At 37.1% G+C, this 24,933-nt stretch overlaps 1 protein-coding gene across 2 annotated transcripts in view; it reads left to right on the top strand.

Moving 5' to 3' along the window:
* LOC109427861 (discoidin domain-containing receptor 2) overlaps positions 1-24,933 on the top strand; it is a 961,146-nt gene that overhangs the window by 842,960 nt on the left and 93,253 nt on the right. For both annotated transcript variants that reach the window (XM_062851500.1, XM_062851499.1), the window contains exons 13-14: positions 3,247-3,492; positions 18,557-18,649. In XM_062851500.1, coding sequence (XP_062707484.1) covers positions 3,247-3,492; positions 18,557-18,649 — 339 coding nt within the window. The remainder of the gene's footprint in view (positions 1-3,246; positions 3,493-18,556; positions 18,650-24,933) is intronic.

The raw sequence follows: 24,933 nt of genomic DNA, 5'->3' as shown, positions 1-24,933 counted from the left end.
GAGTAATACGAACATCTATAGACATATGGAATCACAACACAATATACTTTCAATTGAATTGTTACACCGATGCAATGTTTATTTTCTATAGGTCCTAATAACACCTACCGTATATTGACGTAATGACCAATTTTGATAGAAAATGCACTTCACCGATATTTATATGGATGCATACTACCAAATTTCAATATTATTCATGATATTTTTTGTTATTGATGCCTTTAATTCATGATTCTGTTATGAAATGTGGTGTTATTCTATAGAAAACACGTTTTTTTAGAGGTTAGGCCCTTTAAAAGGGCGTAACTCAAAATTTCGCCCAACGATGATTTTAAAAATTTGCCCAGAGGTGTAGGATAGATAAATAAAGAGAATGGCGTTTCAGGTTTTGATGGTATATTTTATTTTATAATAACGGTAAATGGAGCACCGTGCTTGAGCTTCGTTCGCGACTGCGACTTTTCAGTAGTTGAACTTGCACCTTGCATTTTGCCAAAGTGCCACAACGAGCTCTTCCATGTCAGTGATCTCGTCTATTTTGATGAGGAGCACGTCACCCTTTTCGCCCTTGGCACCTGCCCTCCAACTTTCCTTGGTTTGGCGTCCCAGTTCTTATGTCCCTTCGACTTTTACTTCCTCTTTTTTCTATCCACTTGGGTCCAAGGAGTGATCCCCCTAAGACGAGTCGGCCTTTTCAGGTCCACGCTTACCAGCTTTCTGGGGCGCTTGCCCGGGGTCTAGCTTGTTGGCACTATTGCCCTTCAGTTTAGGGGTAGGTAGTAAACCTGGCCTTGTAAGCGCCACCTTGCTGGTAGCTCCTTGCCTGACGGCTGCCTTTCACGCTTCTGTGATTGTTTGTCGTAATATGCCCAAAGCACCAGTGCAGTGGTGGTAAAGAGCGAAGAGTGCTTCGAGCGACTTGGCATAAGGGCGCGAGACGGATCGCCATAACATCATCTACATGTATCTACATGTATGTTGAAGTGGCAGAGGGAATGGGATTTCTCCAATAAGATGGACACACAGGCTCATATCGAGCGTGTCCAAATGGACGAGCAGGCCCCATGGCGAGGTGAACTTTCACTTGACACAATTTCTGTCAGACCATGGGTGCTGTAGGTGGTATCTGCACATATTCGGACATGCAGGCTCCTCCGCATGTCCGGAATGTGCAAACTGCGAAGACATCGCGGAGCATGTGCTCTTTGAATGTCCACGGTTTGTGGAGCAATAATCGAGTACGTAGGAGACCATCGGGTAGTCTATAGTACTAGGTGGTACTAGCCAGGCAACAAGCTGCCAGAGGAGAGAGGACAACTCAAGGCGGTAGCTGGTGGAACGCTAACCAATAGAGAGTACTCATGTACGACCCCCCCCCCCCTTCCGAAGTCATCTCTAACCGGCATACCACGAAGGTAAGCAAGAAAGAATGAGTCTTTAGTAAAAAAGCAAAGCAAAAGCAAAGATAACCGTACACATCGTAGTTGCTACTCCGTGATTGACCAGAACAATCGAAGTTGCACAGAGAGCCAATGAATGTGAAAGCTTGGGACTAGCTAACCATTCTCAATGTGCACAATTCGAGAGTTCAGCTATTTAAAGTCAATAACGGCGCTGGCCACGTCCTTACGGTCATCAGGAAAGGGAAGGAATGTTAGTTCGACAACCGTTGCTACTAGAAACCGTGGAATCCACAGCATCCCCACAGTTGTCACGGGAAGGAATGGTGGTTAGTAGGGTAGGGTAAGGTGTGGATCTAGGAGCCACTTCTATTAGGTGATATGATCCACTAGTTATATGGAAATACACGTCGCGGTCTTCATCACGATTATGATTTATTTGATCACGATGACCACTGATCCCGGATTTCGTGCTCGCGTTTCCATCGCCCTACCGTGGAAACCGACTGATCTACGATTATTGTAGCGCGATTCTGAACCCGGATTTTTCACTCGCACTTCCATCGCCCTACCGAGAAAACCGACTCGGTAAGCAAGAAAGAATGAGTCTTTAGTGGGTGGAAACCCACATAACCCGGGGAACCACCTCTTGGGTATCTGATCAGCAGATAATCTCATTATATAAAAGGATCGCGTTCAGCGTAACCTTCGGGCTACACACGAAAGCGAAGGTATCTGGCTTGGTAAACTCCGGCTCACAGTTGCCATGTGCTTACCATGGTCTTGCTTGGCCGCCATATTTAACTTTCACAAAAGACACTTACACGCTTAATGCTTCCAGTTCACACTAAGGTCTCTCGGCTGTAGGGTTTTACGGAGAGACTGAGTCTCAACAAACCCACCTAACGCGAAAGAGTAAACCTCACCTTTACCGCTACTATCTGAGTTTAAATTATTATAGTTTTTTTTTCTCATTTTGGAATCTCACGAATCTACCACGCCAGGAAAGAAAAAAAAATCTCCACATATTTTCCAACAAAATACAGTCATTGCACAATTCTGGGTCAGTCTGTCACAATTATAAGTCAGTCAGTTCACCATGTTAATCAAATGGAAATGGCCCATAATTGTGAGTAACCCATGATTGTGCTATGACTGTACAGGAATAAAACAAATATTGCATCTGAATTCGCCTCTGGAAAAAAAATCCATTGTACTCGCACAGAGTCCCATACCAGTGTTTCGCACTCTATCGAGGCACAGAACGACGACACCACCGGAGCAATAGCCGACAGGTCTCTTACTATGCATGACCGGCGGCGGCAGCAACGCCGGTGCCAGACCAGCCAGCAGGACAAAACACGAGACACTCCGAAAGCTGGTCGAGAACTGAGACGATGGCACCAAGAGCCATATATTGTAAAGGGTACATGCATTTTACATCACTATTCTGCACGAATTCCGCCGGAATGGTACTCCAGGGCAGCGTTTGAATTTTGGGGGATTCTATTGGGTCTGGTTGGGTGTGGAGAATAAAGTATGCACCGAGCCAAGGGTAAAGTGAATAGAAAATTAAGCTCTGCGATAAAGCACGGTTGCTTCCTCCTGTCCTAGTGGGTCCCCGAACAACGGTGAATTGAATTTTGGAGTAGGTTTCGAATGGAGCCTGATATGGATGACATTCCCAATGTGACCCCTCCGCTTCGGAAATGGCCCCAAGGCAAACAGAGAACGAGATCCATGTGAGCAATTAGTTTTTGAGCCGGTCGCATTTGACGTGAAATCGCACTTTTCAATTTTGCGGAGGTTTGATTTTAGTTTTCCTTTTGTTTCCTCTCTCCTACAGTTCGAACCTGGTCGCAGTGTCAACGCTTCGCCCCGGCGCATCGGAGCACGTCAAGAAGGAGTTCCGGGCGAAGGCCAAACAGCTCAGCCGGCTGAACGACCCGAACGTGGCGAAACTGATCGGTGCCTGCCTGAAGGACGAGCCCATTTGTATCGTTTTAGACTACAAATTCGGCACGGACCTGAACCAATTCCTGCAGGAGCACACGGCCGAAACCGGCACGCTGGTGCAGCATAATTCGTTAAGGTGAGTCATCAATAAAAGTTATATTTTTCTTTGTTCTGGAAACGTTTCACTAATTAACAGAATAAGCATTGGGCTGTCAATTACTTTCATCCAGAGCGAACTGGACAAATACTGGTCCGTATATAACATTTAGGGCTTCTGCAATTTTTCTCTAGAGTTATTTCTATACGATGGATATTTTTATTTTTGTTATTCATGAAATTTTTAGTTCTTTTTGTAAGATCGGAAACTTCTTTATCAATTCTTGGCAATGCTTCAGCAATGGCTTTGCGAAGTTCTTCAGATTTTTATTTCAACGCAAATCTCTTTAAAAAAAATTCGTCTGCAACTTTTCGCTGGCTTTTTTTTTTTTACAATTCGTTTGAAAAATCCTCTGAAAATTACTGTGGGAGTAGCTTTAACACTCTTCTGGAAACTTCGAAATTGATTTAGGTTTTGATTTTTGACAATAATTACTTTTTGAAACTCATTGGGCAATTGCTACGCGATATCAGCATTTTCATTGAAAGTTTTATCGTCGGTCCCTTTGCCAATATACAGGGGATAGACAAAATGATCGGGACAGGCAAAATTTTCACTTTTCAAAAAGTGTTCAACTAACTGTAACTTTTCGAAAAGTGCATCTAATATTCTCAAATTTTTACTGTAAGTTCATCAACTAGATGTGTATCAGTGGTCCAAAATTAGAAAAGATCGAGCCATTCTCCACGAAGTTATAAAGATTCTTGAAAAAGGTAAAATTATCCGATAGCCAACTTTGAGCAGTTATATCTCCGGATTCAATGAACCGATTGCAATGAAATTTTGACCATTTATGACTTATATAATGAGCTATGAAAAACCATTGACTTAACTTAATATTTTTAACACGGAAGAAAATTATAACGATTAGATTATTTTTCTAATAAAACACCAAATTTTCCAAAATATCAACATCGTTTCAAAATTCAAGATGCAAATAATTCATTTGATTTCCCTCTAATTGACTAATACATAAATGTGTTTTGAAGAAAAGTAACAACATAGCCACCAATAAATTGAAAAAGTTATAGAATGCATATAAAAATTGGACCAATTTACTAAAAAATCGTGAAAAAATTAAAATCGCTATAATTTTGTCTCTTGGTAAAAATTTCAAGTTAAGTCAAATGTTTTCTGGAGTTCATTATATAAGTCATTAATAGTCAAAATTTCATTTCAATCGGTTCATTGAATCCGGAGATATAACAACTCAAAGTTGGCTATCGGATAATTTTACCTTTTTCAAGAATCTTTATAATTTCGTGGAGAATGGCCCGATCTTTTTTAAATTTGAATGAACCACTGATGCACAACTAGTTGATGCACTCACAGTAAAAATTTGAGAATAATTGATGCACTTTTCGAAAAGTTACAGCTAGTTGAACATTTTTGGAAAAGTGAAAATTTTGCTTGTCCCGATCATTTTGTCTTTCCCCTGTATCTGAAAATCACTTTTTTTTTATTTTTTTCAATAGTTCCTTTAAAAATTCATTCGACAGATGCTTTGATAATTCCTTAGTCAATTGGTTTGTAAATTATGGTGGCAATTTTTCAAAAACTTTTCCGATAATTCCTCAGAAAATTCCTTTGTTAATTCTTCTAGAAATATCTATTGATAATTCCTTTCGGAATTCTGTCTGTTACTACTCTTGAAGTTCTATTAGAAACACTCTTGCGAACATGAAAAAAAATCCAAGAATTTACAACGAAACGGTCAAAGAAACTCTAAAAAGAATGACTTAAGGAATTTCCAAAAATTAAAGTGATTACCAGAGAAGTTCACAAACAATTTCCTACAAAAAAAATCACAAAGCCGTTTATTTTTTTTTATTTGAATATCTTAGCGAGGAGCTCCTGAATCCTTGAATGGCTTATTAAAGTGTTTTTTGGCTAACATGCAAAGCATCCTCTGGAGAAATTCATATAGAATTTCTTGGAGGAATGTGTGTAAGAATCTTCAAAAAAAATCTCGCAGTACCGTAATGCGGTACAAAATATGGTTCTAATCTATTGGATGTCCTTGGGACTATTATGAAGCAATATTTTACCCTTTATTTGGTTGAAATTGTTTTTCAAACAAACCCTTTATTGTTTGTTAGGATGCGAACAAAACATCGAATAAACCAAAAAAATATACATAACGTATCAGAACATTTGCTCGGTACGGTATACGTAGTTTCTACAATTCATAAATTTCAAAGGGTTGATCAATTCATTCAAAATGTATCAACGTAGCACGGTGTCAAAATTTCGATTATTATCGAACATTCATGTACCTTGGATTTTTCTTCGAAAATGATTAGTATTTGGGCTATATATTCATAATCGGAAAACTAGAAAATATTTCATCGGCGAAAATTTTTCCATACATTTTGTATGGGACGTTATTTGGGCTAAAATAGTAATTATTGATTTTTAGTATGGAAAATAGCCAAAAACTCAGCTAATTCAAATTTTCCCCGATAGAATATTTTCAAGTTCTACATTTATACATTATAGCCGAAATTCTAACATTCTATGAAGAAAAATCCGAGGTACATGAAAGTTTGATAATAATCAAAATTTTGACACCGTGCGTAGCATATACAACCGAATATTTGAATCGTTATACATTGTAATTGACCTTTCATCTAAATAAAGGATTGATGGGCTCTTTTTTAAGGCTCTCTAAATTACAATATCTTGCTGCTCATAATACTAAAGATAGTACAGAACCATCTAAAAACGCATATATTTATTGAAATCATGTACGATATAGTATGCTACAGTATTGGTACAATGTAGTTTTCTAAATAATCCCGGAATTTTATATGCAGTTTTGTTATAGTTAAAAATATCCAAAGTAGCCCTCATCCAGTGCTATATGAGATGTGTCCGATTGGTGTATGAACATCTTTTTTTGTTTATTGATGGATTTAGCTCAAATTTTGCATACATATTAAAAACATACTCACGATTATTGTGTATAAAGATTATGGAAATTCATTCATAACTCTGGGAGTTATAATGTCATAAAGTTGAAAAACCATGAAAAAGTGTATAAAGAAGCCCCGTACGACGGTAGTGATTATATAAACCCTTGCATGAAAGAGTTTTCCAAACATTTCTTGTACCAATTAATTTGTAAAATACCTGGGGAAATCTGTAAGAATGAATGAATGAAATCAATTTAGAAAATTCTAAGAGAATACTTTAATAAATTCTAAATGAATCTTTGGAGAAACCGTAAGAGAACTTACTGAATGAACTACTAAAATATTCTTTGAAAAAAATTCAACAGGTTTCTCGTTAGAATTTCAAATAGTCTTATCAAAAATTACAATAGAAATTTATAAAAAGGTTCCCAGAGGAATGCTACCAAAAAAATCCTAGAGGAATCCTTGGAAACACTCCTAGAGTTGATGGATAATAAAGAATTTGGTGAAAAAATTCCAGAAGGATTTTCCGAAAGCATTTCTATAGAATTCCTAGTTCCTCTGTGAATTTTCTTTGAGGAACTTCTGTATGAACTCTTGAAGATTAACAAAAAATATTCAATGGATTCTTTGGAAATTTCCTGGAGGAATTCTAGAATGAATCTCTTAGTAAAAGCTTAGAGAAACTTCTTGAAGAATCCTTGCAGAAATTTTTCTTGAAAAAATAGCGTTGCGGTGATTTTTTAAGCAATTCTTCGAGGAATTTCAGAAAAAAAAATCCTTGAAAAGAAACGATAAAGCAATCTTTACCTAATTTCCAAAGGATTACTTGGTGCAATTCCTGAATAAATTGTTTAAAAAAATGTCGACATAATTCTTAGAAAAAATCTTACGCTCCAGGATGTATCCTTGCAGGAATCTCCGAAGAAATTCATAAAGGAATGCAGAAAATAATGCTTATCCTTCCGTCAGTTAGTTGGCCACCACTGCACAGTGTTTTATTTTGACGATTTCGTGCGCTTTTTTTAAATAACATTTCAACCGATGATTTTAGCGATATAGTTTCTTCGGAGAAGTTTCTACATTAGACAAGGCGCATCTTTTTACATAAAGAGTTGATTGATCAATCCACCTATAAGTGAGATGCAAAAAATATTTTTTCAAAAAATGCAGAAAGACGTTTGATGTCTTCGGCAAAGTTATGCAAAATGCAATTTTGAACAACTTTGTCAAAGACGCCATAATGCTGAATCTGATACTTTACGAGATATATTACGTTGTATGTGCATCTCCCCTAGAAATCATATATTTCATCATAACTTTTAAACGGTATTTTTTAGATTTTTTGCGTCTTCTACAAAGTTGTTTGGAATGTAAAAATACATGTTTTTGCTGAACATCGAAAAACGCTAGCTTTTGAAATAACAAAGTTATTTACAAATTACTGATTTTTATAGGATAATTTTGAACTTGTGTTACTTTTTTCGGCGCAAAATGGCGCAGAGAACAGTTTCGAATCAAACAACTATATTTCTACTACATGAAAATGGCTTAAATTTTTTTATGCAAGTGTATTCTTTATGTGTCATGGTAAATATTGAAATTATTCAATAACTTCTTACTTTAAAGAGATAGAACGTCACAATGTTCAGCAAAATTGTGTATTCTTGTATGCTCAACAACTTTCTAGAACATGAAAAAATTGGAGAAAATCTTGGTAAAAAGCTATGATTATTTTAACGAATTTAAAAAAAACATATATAAAAATCACTCAGAAATTGATTTTTATTATAACTTTTAATCCACAATTTTTACATTACTTGCATGTTCTGTTGAGCATATAAAAATACACAATTTTGCTGAACATTGCCACTTTCTATCTCGTTAAATGAAGAAGTTATTGAATAATTTCAATATTTGATAATTGTTTGTAACATAAAGAACACACTTACATACAAAAGTTTAAGCCATTTTCATATAGTAGAAATATAGTTGTTTCATTGTTCGAAATTGTTCTCTGCGCAATTTTTATATTCCAAAAAACTTTGTAGCAGAGGCAAAAAATCTAAAAAATACCGTTTAAAAGTTATGATGAAATATATGATTTCTAGGGGTCATGCACATACAACGCAATATATCTCGTAAAGTATGAAATTCAGCATTATGGCGTCTTTGACAAAGTTGTTCAAAATTGCATTTTGCACAACTTTGCCGAAGACATCAAATGTCTATATGCATTTTTTGAAAAACTATTTTTTGCATCTCACTTATAGGAAGATTGGTCAATCAACTCTTTATATCAAAAGATGCGCCTTGTCTAATGTAGAAACTTCTCCGTATAAACTATATCGCTAAAATCATCGCTTGAAACGTTATTAAAAAAGCGCACGAAATCGGCAAAATAAAACACTGTGCACGACCAGCATCACGCTAATGCTGAATACAAAAAATCGAGATTTTTTCAATGTTCTGTACAAAATACAAAAGCGCGATAATTCGAGTGTTAAATGTATAAATTTATCATTGTAAATTATGTACATCTGTAATTTTCATTGGACTACAAATTTGGTTCCGCATCGGTTCTCCAATTTCCCAGCTACGCCATTGCCGAAATAATTCCAACATAGTACAACTACCCAAGTTTTCTAGGATATATTCCGCTAAAATGTGTTAACAATATTTCAGAAAAATATGTTTGTGTGATTCAAATATTTATCCAAGATTTCATCACAAGTTCAACTCGGATTTGTTAGCATTTTTTCTGCTGAAAACTTTCCAGAATTCACACAGATATTTATTTGATTTTTTTTTTCAATTTTTCTTCAGTAATATCTTTATGAATTCTTACGCGATTTCTTGAAGACTACTCTACCTTAAACTCTCCTAACAAAGTCTTCAACAAATATTTTTTTCAAAATCTATCAATGGTTCCTCGGTATTTCATTTACAACTTTTCAATAAAAAAAACTAAGTATTGAATTTATTCAGGAAATCTAAGGAATAATTCAAGATGTCTGCAGACTAGCGAATACATAAATATGATGTATGTATCACATTCATGCGGCAAAAAGTGCCCTGCAGTTTATACGTTACAATAAAGTCCTAGACGGGGACATTTGAGGATCATCAATGACTTCAAATTAAACATGGGCATAAAAACAGTAGAAGATTGGATGATTTCGGAGACCAAGTATGATGTTCCCTTCAAAGTGATGTCGCTACACAGATAAAAATAATGAGATTTATACGTCAGGTAAACTTATCGTTAAGATGGTTTACATGATATATCATGTAAATTTGTGTTATATGTCATGTAAACACACAGAGTCATGCTGAAATACATAACATAAAATGGAAGTTTACATGATATTTTATGACTTTTACATGATATGTTATGTAAACTTCTGTGATATCGCACGCTCCAATCATGTGCATCATATGTCACAGAATTTTACACTCTCTTTTCGATCTGTGTATGTTTGGGATGCTGGTGGGCCAAGTCAACGTCCAGGTTCTGTTGTATTTTATACTGATGGGTCCAAGATGGGAGAAAATACTGAAGCTGGTGTTTTTGGCCCTGGTATCAGTAAAGCTATACCGATGGGATGCAGTCCCACTGTATTTCAAGCGGAAGTTCAAGCCATTCTAGAGTGTGCCAATATTTGTCTGAAAAAAAAAATATATATAGGTTTGCCGAGATTTGTATTTTTTTGGACAGTCAGGCGGTTCTAAATGCGCAAAGAACTTTCACTTGCCAATCCATCCAATCAATGTGGGAATGCATTATTTCTCTGAAGCAATTGGCCAGTAGGAACGAGGTAACTTTATTCTAGGTGCCCGGTCATTGTGAAATACTGGGGAATGAAAATGCCGACATTCTCGCTAGACAGGGTGCGGCATAAAGCTTTGTAGGCCCTGAACCTTTTTGTGGAGTTCCTGAGTGTGCTTTTCGGATAAAACTAAAAACTTGGGAAATGTCCACGGTAGAATCTAATTGGAATGCCACGGAAACATCCAAGCAAGCGAAAAGGATCATAAAACGCAGTGCAGAAAAAGCCAGGTCCTTATTGAATCTAAACAGAAGAGATCTCAGGGTTATAGGGCACTGCATGGAATCCTCTCCATCTCTTTCACTCTTACAGAAATCTTGTAAACAACAAGGCCAAGAAACGTCAAAATCCCATACAAATTCAAAACAGTGAGGTGCCCTATTACTGGTCTGATGACTAGCCACTGCCCGAGTAAATATCGTCTAAGTAAGATTGGAGAAATCCAATCCTCCAAATGTGTCGTTTTTGTCAAACGGAAAACGAAATTACCGAGCATCTACTCTGCAACTGCGGAGTGCTGTGGGTTTTTTTTTTTACCGTACGGGTTTGGGCCGAAGGGTCTCAGATTTTCATGAAACTCTTTCCACACGCAAAAAAATCCGTTCCGATATACGTGAACTCCTAATCACGGCAACGGGAACAATCGTGAACTATGCATAGCAACGATAACAACAATAAGAAATGTACACCGTGAACTAGATTTCACGTTTTCCAGAACGCCCATATTGACAACTGGAACTAGTTCCAGTTCACGGTGTATATTTGCTTGTTCTCATATTTGCGTTTGTTTGTTCACGTTTATCAGAACGGGTTTCTGAGCGTGCACAGGCAGGGCTCATGGATATATGAACAAAATAAAATTGAGGAAAATTCAGGGTCGCCTATTTTCCCGGAAAACTCAGGTGGAAATTTTTTGTTTTCCCCTGACACTACTTACTTTGAAAAATCATAACTCAAGAACAAAGCATCGTAGAAACAAAGTTTTTTTTAGAAAATAAAAGCAAATTTTCTCAGAAATCCAAAAAAAAATAAGAACTGGAAAAAGTTTCCCACAAAATTTTCCACAGTTGAGAAAATTCGGAAAGAAAAGCCGGAAAAACTATGCCCGAACTTGTGGAAAATTTTTGAAAAAATATTTTCGAAAAGGTTATTTTATAAGCTTTTATAGCTGAAATTTTTGGAATGCATTTTTTTCGTTTTTGAGTTATGGCCAATTTTGTTGAAAAATGTCCAAATGTGCCATAAAAGCCTTTTCTTTGAAAAATCATAACTCAAGGACGAAACATCGTAGAGAAAAAGTTTTTTAATGAAAATGAAAGCCAATTTTAACAGGAAATGGAAAAAGTTTTCCATAAAATGTTTCACCGTTGAGGAAATTCATAAAGAAAATCTGGAAAAACTATGTCCGAACTTGTGGTAAATTTATAAAAAATATGTTTGAGAAGGTAGTTCCATAAGCTTCGATCGCTGAAATTTTTGGAATGCACTTAATTTTCGTTCCTGAGTTATGGCAAATTTTGTGAAAAATTACCATATAATATAGGCTTACACGGTCATTTTCACATACATAATTGACCATAACTCAGTAACGAGAAAAGAGTACATTCCAAAAATTTCAGCGATCAAAGCTTATAAAATTACATTCCCAAAAATATTTTTTTGAAAATTTTCCACGAGTTCGGACATAGTTTTCCAGGCTTTTCTTTATGAATTTTCTCAACGATGGAAAATTTTGTGGAAAACTTTATCCACTTCTTATTTTTTTTTTTTTTTTGATTTTTGAGAAAATTTGCTTTTATTTTCATTTAAAAAATGATTTTTCAAAGAAAAGGCTTTTATGGCACATTTGGACATTTTTCAACAAAATTGGCTATAATTCAAAAACAAAAAAAAAAGTGCATTTCAAAAACTTTTTTTAGAAAAAAACTGAATTTTTTTCTCAATTTTATTTTGTTCATACATCCATTAGCCCTGCCTGTGGAAAAAGTTTCATGAAAATCTGAGACCCTTCGGCCCACTTTGTATGGGTTCTATAACATTTACCCGAAAACAATTTACCCGAAACACATTTACCCGAATGACACTTACCCGAACGTCATTTACCCGAATGCGACATTTACCCGAATGCGACATTTACCCGAATGCGACATTTACCCGAATACGACATTTACCCGAACGCGACACTTACCCGAAAAATGCAAAAAAAAACCGTGGACTTGATCCCCATATGATTTGTCAATATTCATGAAAGATTTGTGATTCATGAAAGGTTTACTTAGAGGGAAGAATTAGCATAAGTTAAAATTCCCTAATAAAAAGAAATAAAAAATTAAGTTCTCTCAAAATATGCTTAAACATTTGCTATTGGCGCTAATTCTCCCTTCTTTTTATTATTGGCTGTTCTTTGAAACTATAAAATGCTGTTACAATGTAGTTGTTGAAGTTTTTATTTGAGAATTCTTTTTATTTCAAGCTATGAAAGTTCTTTCGAAGTTACAGCTATTTCTTTGAAAGCTATAAGTATTTTAACCTGAAATGATTCCTTCTTTTAAATGTTGAATGTTCTTTCAAATAGACGATCTTATAACCATACCCCCACGAAGTTCGTTTTCATTATACTTCATTTGGTACCGAATTCTTGTCCTAGACCTTGTCAAATGGCTAGCTTTCTGATAAGTGAGAATGCCCGAAAAGACATCGAGCCATTCGGCTAAAAATTGTTCATGCCGAAAGTCATGAGGATTAAAGATAGTAGAGTAAACATAGATCCGCGGACACTGGTGACTAAAATATATAAATTACGTGTAAGTAGTAATTTTCAAAAGTGCGACGATTGAATATGACGTCGTGCGCTCCATTCGTGTTATCCAAATCATGATGTCATGCTCGTTTGAATACAGATTTTGACAGTTCGTTTGGATACAACGGATTCATCTCACGCGGATCTATGTTTACTTTACTATCTATAATGAGGATGAATGCTAAACTGTCATCAAGAAGTTTGAGATAAATTAAACTGTTTTTAGCAAAACTGAACATTCGAATGTAATGTCTTTTTCATTACCAAACTATTACATTTTAACGACACAAGCTGCTTTGAGCTACTTATATACATTTATATACTCGGTCACAATTTAGCAGCCATATTGCAAGTATTCTTCACTACTTCTAATATTTGCCTTCTTTTTAAAATAGGCTGTTCTTTTGAATTTGCAGTGTCCAACTGAGTACTGTAGCTGAGTTGGTCGATCAAACTGAAAATAGAGACTATTTTTCGAGTTGGAATGTTATATAGTTTATTTGCAGGCGAACATCTAACTCCATGAAAGATTTATCCTTCTTTGAATAATAAGCTGTTCTTTCAAGTTAAGATTTACACAACTGAATGGTGGCCAAATTTGCAACTTGATCAGATATTTTCTTTTTTTAGAGTAGACTGTTCTTTCGAGGCCTGATAATCGATCGATCTATCATTATTTCGGCCTAATGACCACTCGGTTAGTATGCTGGGCTTACTATTCATTTCTTTACCTGTAATGGGGTAGGGGAGACTGAGGAGACTTGATCCCTGGGGAGACTTGTTCCCCCCATATTTGCTCGGAATCAAAAACATTTTTCTTCTAGCATAATTTTTCCAAAACTACTGCTGGATAAACGACTATGTTTTGGCTATAAGTGATTTCGATTGTACACTGCATTATTTTTTAACGGCTGATGGTTTGTTTTCAGTCCTTCAGAAATCTTTTAGGCGATTCCGAAAAATCTCAATAACTTTGTGAAAATTGAACCGAATCGTGTCAAAATTTCACAGCACATAGTTTGAATTAAATACTTTCAAACTTATTTATCCAAATAAGGCTATTGTTAACACATTTTAATTAATTCAGTTTAGTATACACAACAGTGACATGGGGAGACTTGATCCCTCGAGGATTACACACACATTGTACATGTGAAAAATAAAATTCTATTCGGAAGCCTCTATTTACTTGGAATTCTAGTCTATTCAACGATAAAATGTGTCAGAAAATTATAACATAAGTACAAACCAAGAAAAGAGGGATCAAGTCTCCCCATTTTGAAAATTCGGCATATCCCTAAAAATTTAAGGAAATCTTACAATTTCAAACACTCCATATTCATCGAAAATACAAGAAAACTCGAAAAGAAAATGAATAGGAAGACTCTGGAATTATTTTCCCTTTAAATACACCATGTGCTCAGAGGGGGATCAAGTGTCACCCATTTTTGAAAAATGCATCGTAAGACATGCCTTCATAAATACACAGTTTTGAAAACTTTAACAATAATTTAAAGGCCTTCTGTTGTGTACTAACTTGCAATAGTTATTTACCTGCCATTTTGTACGGAAATCGGATCTAGTTTTGTGTTTTTCTTAAAGATTCAGGTAAATTAAGAAAAAGGGATCAAGTCTCCCCAGTCTCCCCTAATGACCCATTCGGGGTAATGGATTTTGGGATAAAGGCCTGTTCGGAGTTATGGATTTCGGGCAGTGGCATTAGGGGTAATTTGGTAGAGTTTCTTTTACAGAAATAGTGTTAACCTCACTAAGTTGTTTGGTAACCAAACTATTCCTATCCTTCGGAGATTTTTCCTCCTTCTCTTCAAAAGCTGTTCTTTCGAGTTGTACTGCTGCATATTTTATTGCCGTTCGAACTACTAACTGTATATGAGTTTTTTTTCTTCTTTCGATCATAGGATGTTCTTCTAAATTTCATTTTTACAGGATTGAGTGATGGGTTCCAAATGTACACCTAAGAATTTTCCCTTCTTTTAGTAACAGGATGTTCTGTATCGTGAACAAATTGCAAACTTTTTTATCAAAGTTTTTTTTCTAATGTTATGTTGATTTGCCGAGGGCTGTTCTCTAATCGATTCGATCTAATGACCATTCTGCCTACAAATAGAGTTTTTTCTTTTCTTTAAATCATAAACTGTTCTTTGCGTATCGAATGAACAGAATATGAATCAAAGAAGGGTAAATCTCTAGAGGGAATGCCAACAGAAAACACAAAAAATATCAAGCTGCAGTGATTATTTTTGTTCTGGTGTTTGCCCTGTGAATTCCTATCGCGGATTATTTCAGAGAAAATTTAATAAAATGTGTTTTTGAGGAATTCGACATTAAAAATATTTGTCTGAGCCGCAACACAAAATAATACATGTACTTTTTGCATTGAACAAAACAAATGAACTTTACTCACAAAATCATAATTTATGCAGAGTAATAAAATACTCGGATAAACGTCGCATTCGGGTATGTGTCGCATTGTGTCGCATTCGGGTAAATGTCGCGTTCGGGCAAATGTCGCATTCGGGTATTTGGCATTCGGGTATATGTTACATTCGGGTAAATGGTTTTCGGGTAAATGTCTTTCGGGTAAATGGTTTTCGGGTAAATGTTATAGAATCCTTTGTATGATAATTAAAAAATGCCCCTGTCCCATCAGAGATTGGCGATATTTGGTAAAGGGTTTCTAGAGCCCTTGGAAATTTGGAGAAGTAATCCCAACAGGGTAATAAAGTTTATAAAAAGAGTTGTGTCTAGTTGGGATCAGGTGTGAAATCAACCATTGCCCATCACGGCTCAATTGTGACAGGATAGTTGACTAGCACCAAATTAAATATGGGTCATACCACAATATTCCTACATAATGGACGCAGTGGTTAAAAGGCTCTACAGATGAGAGATGAAAAAAATCAGATTCGAAAAATATCAAGTTTTGCACCGTTCTGTTTTTGAAAGAATATTCATAAAACTGTCTGTTAATAGTGTTTCTATGCTTGGTTGGCCCTAAATAGGCAATGTAGTGGCAGAACCATGCTTGATTGAGAATCGTTCAATGGCATTTATAATGTATAGTTTGTAAGGGGATAGAAAAAAGCCTGAGGGTGTAGATTGAAATTCATTATAACCTAAAGCAATTTCCAAATCAAACTTCATTCGTAGGCAATTTGATTTCATTAAATATTTATTTAGAATCCTTCCGGCACACCCACACGAGTCAATACGATTATTTCAACACTCCAAGACTGATGTGCTTGAACTGTTTTCCATATTTAGGATTAATATTGTATGCATTGCTATTGACTGTCGGTCATGATCTGCTCCAAGAACAACTTCCAAGGCCCAGATTAGACTACATGTTGTTGAAATGCAAGTAAGCTCTTACATCATAAATGCCTTCGCCACTCGTTTGCTCGACATTTGTCTTCCTAGTAAACATGTTATATCACTTGGGCAATAATAATTAATACCCATCTCTTGTTTGTGGTCCTCACCTTCTAAGCAATTCACATCACATTCCAAGTCCATTTCGATCCATGGCAGGAAGGCACAGTCTTCAATCTGCACACGTCCTTACATGGCCATTGCTATCCTGCCGCCGTCCGAATGTAGTTTCCTAGCTTTCTTTCGGAAAGGGGCAACTGAGAGAGAGTTTTACTGCAACCAAGAGGATTATAATATTCACCCGAACGATCACTCAGCCCCGAGGCTGCATCGCCAATGGCAGGCTGCACAACAACATCTGGCCCCGGAGCTGGGCTCGTTTGCGCCCTCTGCTGTCTGCGGTCTGTGTGGCTTTCAGCCGGTGAACCCAAGTCTAAGTGAAAAAGGATGGTATCATCCAAAACGTATACATGTCAGCTTTGGGAAACCTGCAAACCCTCAAAACAGCCGACCGTTTTCTTCCTTTGCTGAGTAGAGGGATGACAATGTAGGTTAAAACAAGACTGCAATAAGAGAATAATAATTCTGCCATATTGTAGCAGATCCAGGGGTTTTCAACCGAGAAGTATTTAGTCATTACGATTTAGTACTTGTTCAGATATAAATAATTACTCAAACTCATTTATAAACTTTCTGATATTTGAAGCGGATTTTTATTACATCGAAGAAAAGTTTAGCTAAAATCGAACTGTTTGAAAACTACTATGTAAACTGAAGCAATGCAGCAACTCTTTACGAAGACCACCGGGATGGGTTCCCGAGTGTTGGGTTATTTAGTTATATCCTGCCTCTCTGATCGAGTTTCGTCCTGCTGCTCTAGCCTGGTAGTTCGTTTTCCTTTGGCTACGTAATGTGCGGCGGCAACTGCACCAATAGAACTCACTGGAGAGAAGAGTGTTTCGGATGTGCCAGCAATTGTGACTAAAACGGGAGGAACGTTACATAAGCTTCAGCTGGTAGCGAGCTTCGCCGTTGATTAGGAAATGTGGACGACGTTGTAGATATATAGAGTCGGGCGATGATGTTATTTTACTATTACTCACTTGGTTTTGTAAAGACTTGTTCATTTGCGTTGCACAGTTAAAAAATGTTACATCGTATAACCTGTAACAAAAGGACCCCATCATATCGTAAACATTATTCCATCAATTCTGAAATTTACAGCTTGCTCTCAGTATGAAGCTTGCACTCAACATTCCGTACAACAAATTGTTGAATGTAAAATTGTGTTATAGAATAGAAATTTTCATGTCAAGTTTGTTTACGTCGGGAGTAATTTTCAGAAATATTTACTGTGTGCATTTGGGTATCAACTCGTTGAAATTCATGGAAACTCATTCTTCTACAACAAGACGCTTGTCTATTATTTAAATTTATCAGTTCGATTTAAAAAAAGAACTCCGTGGCTCTAGTTTCATTCAATCCAAAAATCTAAAATATGTATTCAAGTACCCAATTTTATTTTAGTTTTCAAATATGCTGTTCGTATGACTTCTGTATAAAAGATGGAATTGGAACGTGTTCCAATGTAGCATAATTGCATTCAGCCGGCCCGTTCTTGTTCAACTCGGAAGCTTTACATTCGAAGCTGTGGATAACAGGAAGCCTACAAAAAAGCAGTGAATTCTTTTTGTCGCCAACCAACAACACCTATGGACATTAAACATTCACTACTATGTATCGTCTACTAACCTAGTCCACGTTCTCCACCAAATGCACGTTACGTGCCGAAGCACCAAGTCCCTGTGAAATCTGATACAGACCTTCATACAATAGTAAGATATGGAAGGGTTAGCGCAAGGGCACAATTTCTCTGGGCGGAAACTTTGCACCAACCATCCACATTCATATCCAATCCTGGTGGTGATACCACCAGCACTGTAGTGGCAGAGATCTACACCCGGAGATAGCGAAAGCGACACAATACCGAGCTATGTAGCTCCAGCAGCGCAGGGCTAGCCAAGCCAGGCGCAGCAATGCATTGCAAACACTATTATTTCTAATTCAATTTTCATTGTGTTTTCTCTCTCTCTCTTTCTCCGCAGCTACGGATGTTTAATTTACATCGCAACACAAATAGCCTCCGGTATGAAGTATCTAGAGCAAATGAACGTAGTGCATCGTGATTTAGCAGCGAGGTAAGTGCAATTGCTTTTCCATAAATATGGGGGAAACGGATACATCCTTACACATCTATTGTGGTGTTGCGGCGGTCAGTTATTTTTTGTTTTTCTTTTCCTTATAGTGAAGTATACTGAACCGAGAGGTTACAATTCACCTTGAAGTGGAATCTTAGTAATATCTCTATCAAAGCATTAGATGCAGCTTATATTAAACGAACTCGTATCACCATGTCTATGTCATACTGATCAACTTTGCCAAAGATGCCAAGTTATCAGGAATCTGAACTATCAGATTTCTAAAATTTGCATGTACACTAGTGCAGCCTAGTGTCAGAATTGCGAAGCAAGTATTCATTTCTACGTAAGTTTTTGTCATACTGAGCAACTTTGCCGAAGGAAACAAACTTTTTTTTATCAGGATTTTGAGCTAACAGAATTCTAAAATTTGCATGTTCGTTAGCGCCGCCTAGTGGCAGAATTCCAAAACAAGTGTTTATTTTTATATAGGTCTATGTCATACTGATCAACTTTGTCGAAGACACCAACTTCTAAGTTATCGGGATTCTGAAATACGAGGTTTTGAAAATTTACTTGCTCATTAGGCCGCCCAGTGGAGAAAAATCGAACTTCGCAACTCATCATCTGTAAGTTATCGGCGTACCCAACAACGTTCCCGAAGACACTATCCTTCCAAATTATCAGGGTCTTGAGCTGTCGCATATCGTAACGCTTGCTTAACAACCTGATATGGTTCCTGTAGTGCAATTTAGCATCAAACTGTTGATTGTGCCTAAAGCGGCCAAGTTGCCGACTAATCATATGAACCGCTGTGTCTTAACACACCCGATATATTAGGCCACACCCCCAAAGAGCCGAAATCCCATAAGCGTTTAATAGGTCCGTTTAATAGGATTTCGTTCAGTGAGAGACTCGACTGTATATGTTTATATAGCAAATGGGCAGTTTCTAAAAATGTTTTGGGAATACTTGACTCATAAAAATATATCAGGAAAACCATATAGAAAAGTGAGAAAACCTAGTCGAATTGCAAGATGTTAAAGGTCGTCTTACGTTTCAAGGCGTTCAGAACAGTTCAGGGCGTAACTGAGGGATTTTAGAGGGGGTTTCAGAAGCGTTTCACGAGAGTTCAGAGGGTTTTAGAGCGCTTCACAAGCTTTCATATGAGCTTCAGGGAAGGTTTTACATGCATTTCAAGGCGTTACAGTCAGTTTCTTGAAGGCTTTTTGAGTTTCAAGGCGTTCCGTCGTTTCATAAGGATTCGGAGTGGTTGGGGGGGGGGGTGGTTGGTGCTGAAGATTGTCCTGTATTGGGAGTCCCTATTTAGAGTGGGTCATCGTTTATATGGAAAAGTGAAAAATTCAATGGTATCCCATCAGATCAAAGCTTTTTTGATCCCATTTCAGGACCCAAATAAGTGTGCAAAATTTGGGGACGATCGGCTATGTCTACGTTTTGCGCATCGCGTTTGAAGTTTGTATGGGGTTTTACATGGGAAAACACACTTTTTTGCATTTCTCTCATAACAAGCTCGAATTTTTCTAAAACCGTGTAACCGTTAAAGGGAAAACATAGCATAGGGTGTCCTGAAAAACTTTGTCGAAGACCGCGAAGTGATCTGATGCTTATGAAAAAAGTTATAGCGTTGGCATTGCTTGGCGAAACCTCATGATTTTTTTGCTATTGTTATTCCTTTACATGTTAAAACATAAACACATGCATGCGGTTCGTTTGTTATAACTATTTTCACAAGCATCGGATCGCTTTGCGGTCTTCAACAAAGTTCTTCAGAACAACCTAGGCTATCATTTTACAGTATCGGTTAAAAAGTTTCAGACAAACTTTTTCAACTTATGGCTAAAATGCAGAAAAGTATGTTTTCCCATACAAAATCCCATACAAATTTCAATTGCAATGCGCAAAGTGTAGACGCAACCGATCGTGCTCAAATTTTGCACAGATACTCAGGACCCGAAACGGAACCAAAAAAGCTTTGATCTGAGAAAACGCTTCCGATGACCCACACTAATATACATGACATAATTAGGCGTAGAACGACAGCAGTCGGTTCTATGGGGTTCTATGAAGAGTTTCAGAAGGTTTCAGAGGCGTTCTAGGGGGCTATGGGGGCTCTCAGGTCAGTTATATGGGATTTTATGGATGGGTTAAGAAGAATTTCAAGGCATTTCAAGATGTTTCAATGAGGTTTTAGGGAGCTACACAGGCATTCAGATCAGTTGCACTGAGTTTAAGAAGGGATTTCAGAAACGATTCAAAAGTTTCAAGGCAAGTTAGAATGTTTCATATGGGATTCAGGGGACTGCAGAGGCTTTGAAGCCAGTTCCATGGAGTTTTTGGAGCGGAGGGGGGTCAAAGGAGTTTCAACGTGATTGAAGGCATTTCAAAGCGTTTCATTATGTTTCATAGAGGTTTTATGCTTCTTAGGCTCATAGATCAGAAACGTTTCAAAGCGTTTGGCGTTTCAAGCTATTTCTGAGCGTTTCCGAAGGTTTCAGGGGTGTTTTTAGGGGCTGCAGATTCTACGGAGCATTTCGAAGTATTTTATGAGGTTTCGGGGGGCTGCACATGTTCTCAGATCTGTCCCATAGGGCTTTAGGAGTAGATTCAGAAGCGTTCCAATACGTTTCAAGGTATTTCAAGGCGTTTCATGGTGTTTTGGAAGATTTCAGATGAGTTTCATGAGGCATTCATAGGCTTCCATACAGATTTCGTTTTATATGAAATACAGATTTTTCAACTAGAAGGGCCATTTTATGTTTGTATGGGATGCAGATTTTTCTCCCAAATTATGTATAAGATACAGATTTTAAAAAGAGTTATACAGATTTTTCAAAAATCATCTGACATCCCGGCCCAAACCCCTTTCATCTCTCACCCCTGATCAAACTCATCACCCTGATAAAACAAATTTACAATTATTGTTGTTTTACCAAAAAAGTTTCGCCCGGTCAGATTGCCAGAGTGGGCATCCAAAACCAGTTCCGGAAGGAACTGGAAGGGGCTAAATGAAGGATTCCATGTGGAAGCACGGTCAGATGGCGCTAATGTCGAAATTTTCAATCTAGATGGACATTATCAAGCCTGCAAATCTATGGATCAATTATCAGAATATTCTGTAACGGTTCTGGTAAGGAGTGAGAAAAACATTTCTAGATCAGTATATTTTTCAAGGATACTGTACACAAAAGTACTCCGGGACACCCGGAATGAATTTATATTTTTAACGGCGTTTTTTTTTCTGGAATTACTAATATACCTACAGGCTCTCTTGCAGAAAAGCTAATAAAGAATTCCTTAAAAGATTAATCCAAAAATTTCTTCATGTGTTCAATTAGAATTTTCTCCACGATTACCTTCAAGAAAACCATTAAAAATGCCTCTGAGCTTCTTAAAGGACTTACTGCTCTTTTTTTATTTTTTTGCTGGAACTTCTTTATCGATTTCTGCAAGTATTCATAAAAAACTGCTGACTATATCCCTTTAGAATGTATACCTGTGCATGCATTTGTTGGAATATTCCTGCAAGAAATTTTCCAAGGATTTTCAGGAATTCCTTCTCAAATGTTTCAAAAGATTCTCGAAGAAATCAAAACTTGGGATTGTTTTCACGAATTTCTTAAAAATGGTATTTAATTTTCTGAGAATCCACTGGATTTTTTTTTTCAAAAGTTGCTTCAGAAATTCGTACAAGTATTCCCTCAGAAATTTCTGAACGTATTTCTCCAAGAATGTTATCAGAATTTCCCCTTGAAGTTTTTTTTATAATTTCTTCAGGAATTCCTCCAAATTTTGTCGCAAAATCATGCAAGAATTCATCCAGCGATTCAAGTGGGAATTCCTTTAGTGTTTCCTTCAGAATTTCCTCCGGAGGTTCCTGCATAGATTCTTGCATTTTTTTCCAGAATTTTTTCCAAGAATTCCTTCAGAAATTCTTGTTGGGGTTCTGAAAGCATTTCTGAAGAAACTCATAGAGGTTTTTTGGAGGAATCCATGAAAGAATTTGATGGGTTTATAGATGAATTCGTTTGGGAAATTCCTGGCGAAAACTATCGACGAATTTCCCAATAGGACATATTGGCGAAGTACTAGATTTGTAGTAATGGATTTGTAGTTTCTGGAATAAAATGGTGGAAAAAGTATGGATATTTGATTCCTTGCCTAATTTGATGCTGTTTGAGCAAAACTTTGGACAATAGTATTGTTGTTTTCTCCAATTCTTGCAACATAAACGACATACCCAAGTAACCAGTAAGCATTTAAAATAGCATTTCTGCAGCATTATAGTTAACCTTAAGACATGGCATTAAATGCAAATTGGCCCTATATACGCCTAAAGTGCTATCCAACAGCAGGTTTTGGCAAAATAACGGGCTGTCTGAGTGCAACACCTTCAGGAACGTCGTATCAAAATGTCAAGGAAGCGTAACGCCGGTAACGCCTCATCGAGCAAAACAAAACAAAAATAGATTTACGTCTGCTTCTCGCTCTTTCGTCGATCCACACTCCAGCTGATTCACCACCTTTTTTGCTTGTTTTGGTGTTCTCGGGGTTTGAACTTATGGTCCGGTATCATGTTTACTTCTCAAGTTGCTGCTCCACGCTCCAGGGTACGCTAAAGTTGGTCCGATGGTGTGCGCCAATTTTATCCCCAATATAGAGAATGGTTTGGAAACAGCTTCAGTTCCGACACCCAAAACATGTTTTCAAAGAGACATTAGTGTGTAAAGCGTTCTCATTCCCTTTTCCATCTCTTTCGAATAATGTTATGATCCACCGAAGGTCCACCTAGTTGGTACACATTTTTCGAGAAAATGAGGTGTGGTAATTTCTCGACGGCAATGCTCCCAATTCAAACCTGCTACAGCAATATTTGCTTCGCAGTTTTTGGATGAATAAGGAAAAATCGCTAAAGCAACTCAGAAGTACAAATTTGTCAACAGAGGCATAGATTCTGTAAGAGAGAGGCAGCATATGCTGTCAAATGCATAATATATTACCCATACTCTTTGCTATTAGCATTTGTAGAGCAGTTGAAAAGCATTTCGATTGTTTCCCCCTCAAGCATTTGAAATGCTAATTAAGAGCCGAAGGTTCTTGAATAGCACAGCTAATGCTGATTTAAGGCAGCTATGCATTCGAAGTGCTTATGCGGTGCGACAAGCACTTCAAATACTCAATACGGTCTGCTGTAAGGCTTATTCAAATGCTTAGTGGTTACCTGGGTAGTTATACAAAATTTTGATCAAACAGCATCAAATTAAGCAAGGAATCTTAATACCCACGCTTTTTGCACCATTTCATTGCAGAAACGGAGAATTGACCTTCTTACCACTAAAATTCAGCTCATTACTACAAATCTAGTACTACACCGAACGTGCCCCATTGGTTTCAAAAGAAATCCATGCAGTGATTTCTGAAAAAATGTAATATTTTCCAAAAAAAATCCTTTAGGAATTTTCGGAGGAATAGCCAATGGAATTTCTGAAGAATAACCCATACAATACCTATAAACAATTTCCGAAAAATGCTGAAAAGATGTTTTGAAAACTCCTTAGAAAACCCATGAGGTAATTTCTGCGGATTTTTTCCTAAAAACCTTTAAAGAAATTTCTGTAGAAATATCTTTGGGAATTATTGAACGAATCCCTAGAAAATTTCTTTTGATTTGAGTTCCTAGTTTGGTAACGTATTAACGTGCCTTGCAATGGAGTGATTCATTAAGTTTCAACACGGGTTTTGATTTGAGGGACATCTGATGGAGTGTGATGTGCTAAATGTGATGCTGTGCCAATAAATGTGTACCAGTCATAAATAAAGTGAAACAAATGATTTTTTCCTGATCCTTGGCTTTAATACCCTTACCGTAGAAGTGCACGGAATATGTTTTCTGGCAATCGCTCAAAACTGAATTCAATTACCAGAGTAAAAAGAAATGGCAAATGGATCACCGAAATTTTACTGAGAAACAGCCTCCAGCAACGTCAATGTCGAAAATATCCATCCCAATACTCCATCAGGTGAAAATGTTGCCTGTCAGTGTCATTGAGCACCTGAAGCCTAAATGCACACAGCCAGAGGCTCACTTGTCAACGGCACACGTATTACTGTCAGGCCGCGTTGAAACATTGTACGAGAAGGTGCTCACCAACAACCACACTCGGTTGGCTGACTGCCGGTGACATGTTCGATATTCAAATTGTATTGGAAATGTACTGGAAAACCAATCAATCAAATAGCTTTTACCAGACCGCTGGCCGCCC

Source organism: Aedes albopictus, chromosome 2 (assembly GCF_035046485.1).
Source record: "Aedes albopictus strain Foshan chromosome 2, AalbF5, whole genome shotgun sequence".
NCBI classification, from domain to species: Eukaryota; Metazoa; Arthropoda; class Insecta; order Diptera; family Culicidae; genus Aedes; species Aedes albopictus.
The sequence above is the reverse complement of the archived record's forward strand: the minus strand, read 5'-3'. Positions and strand labels throughout refer to the sequence as shown.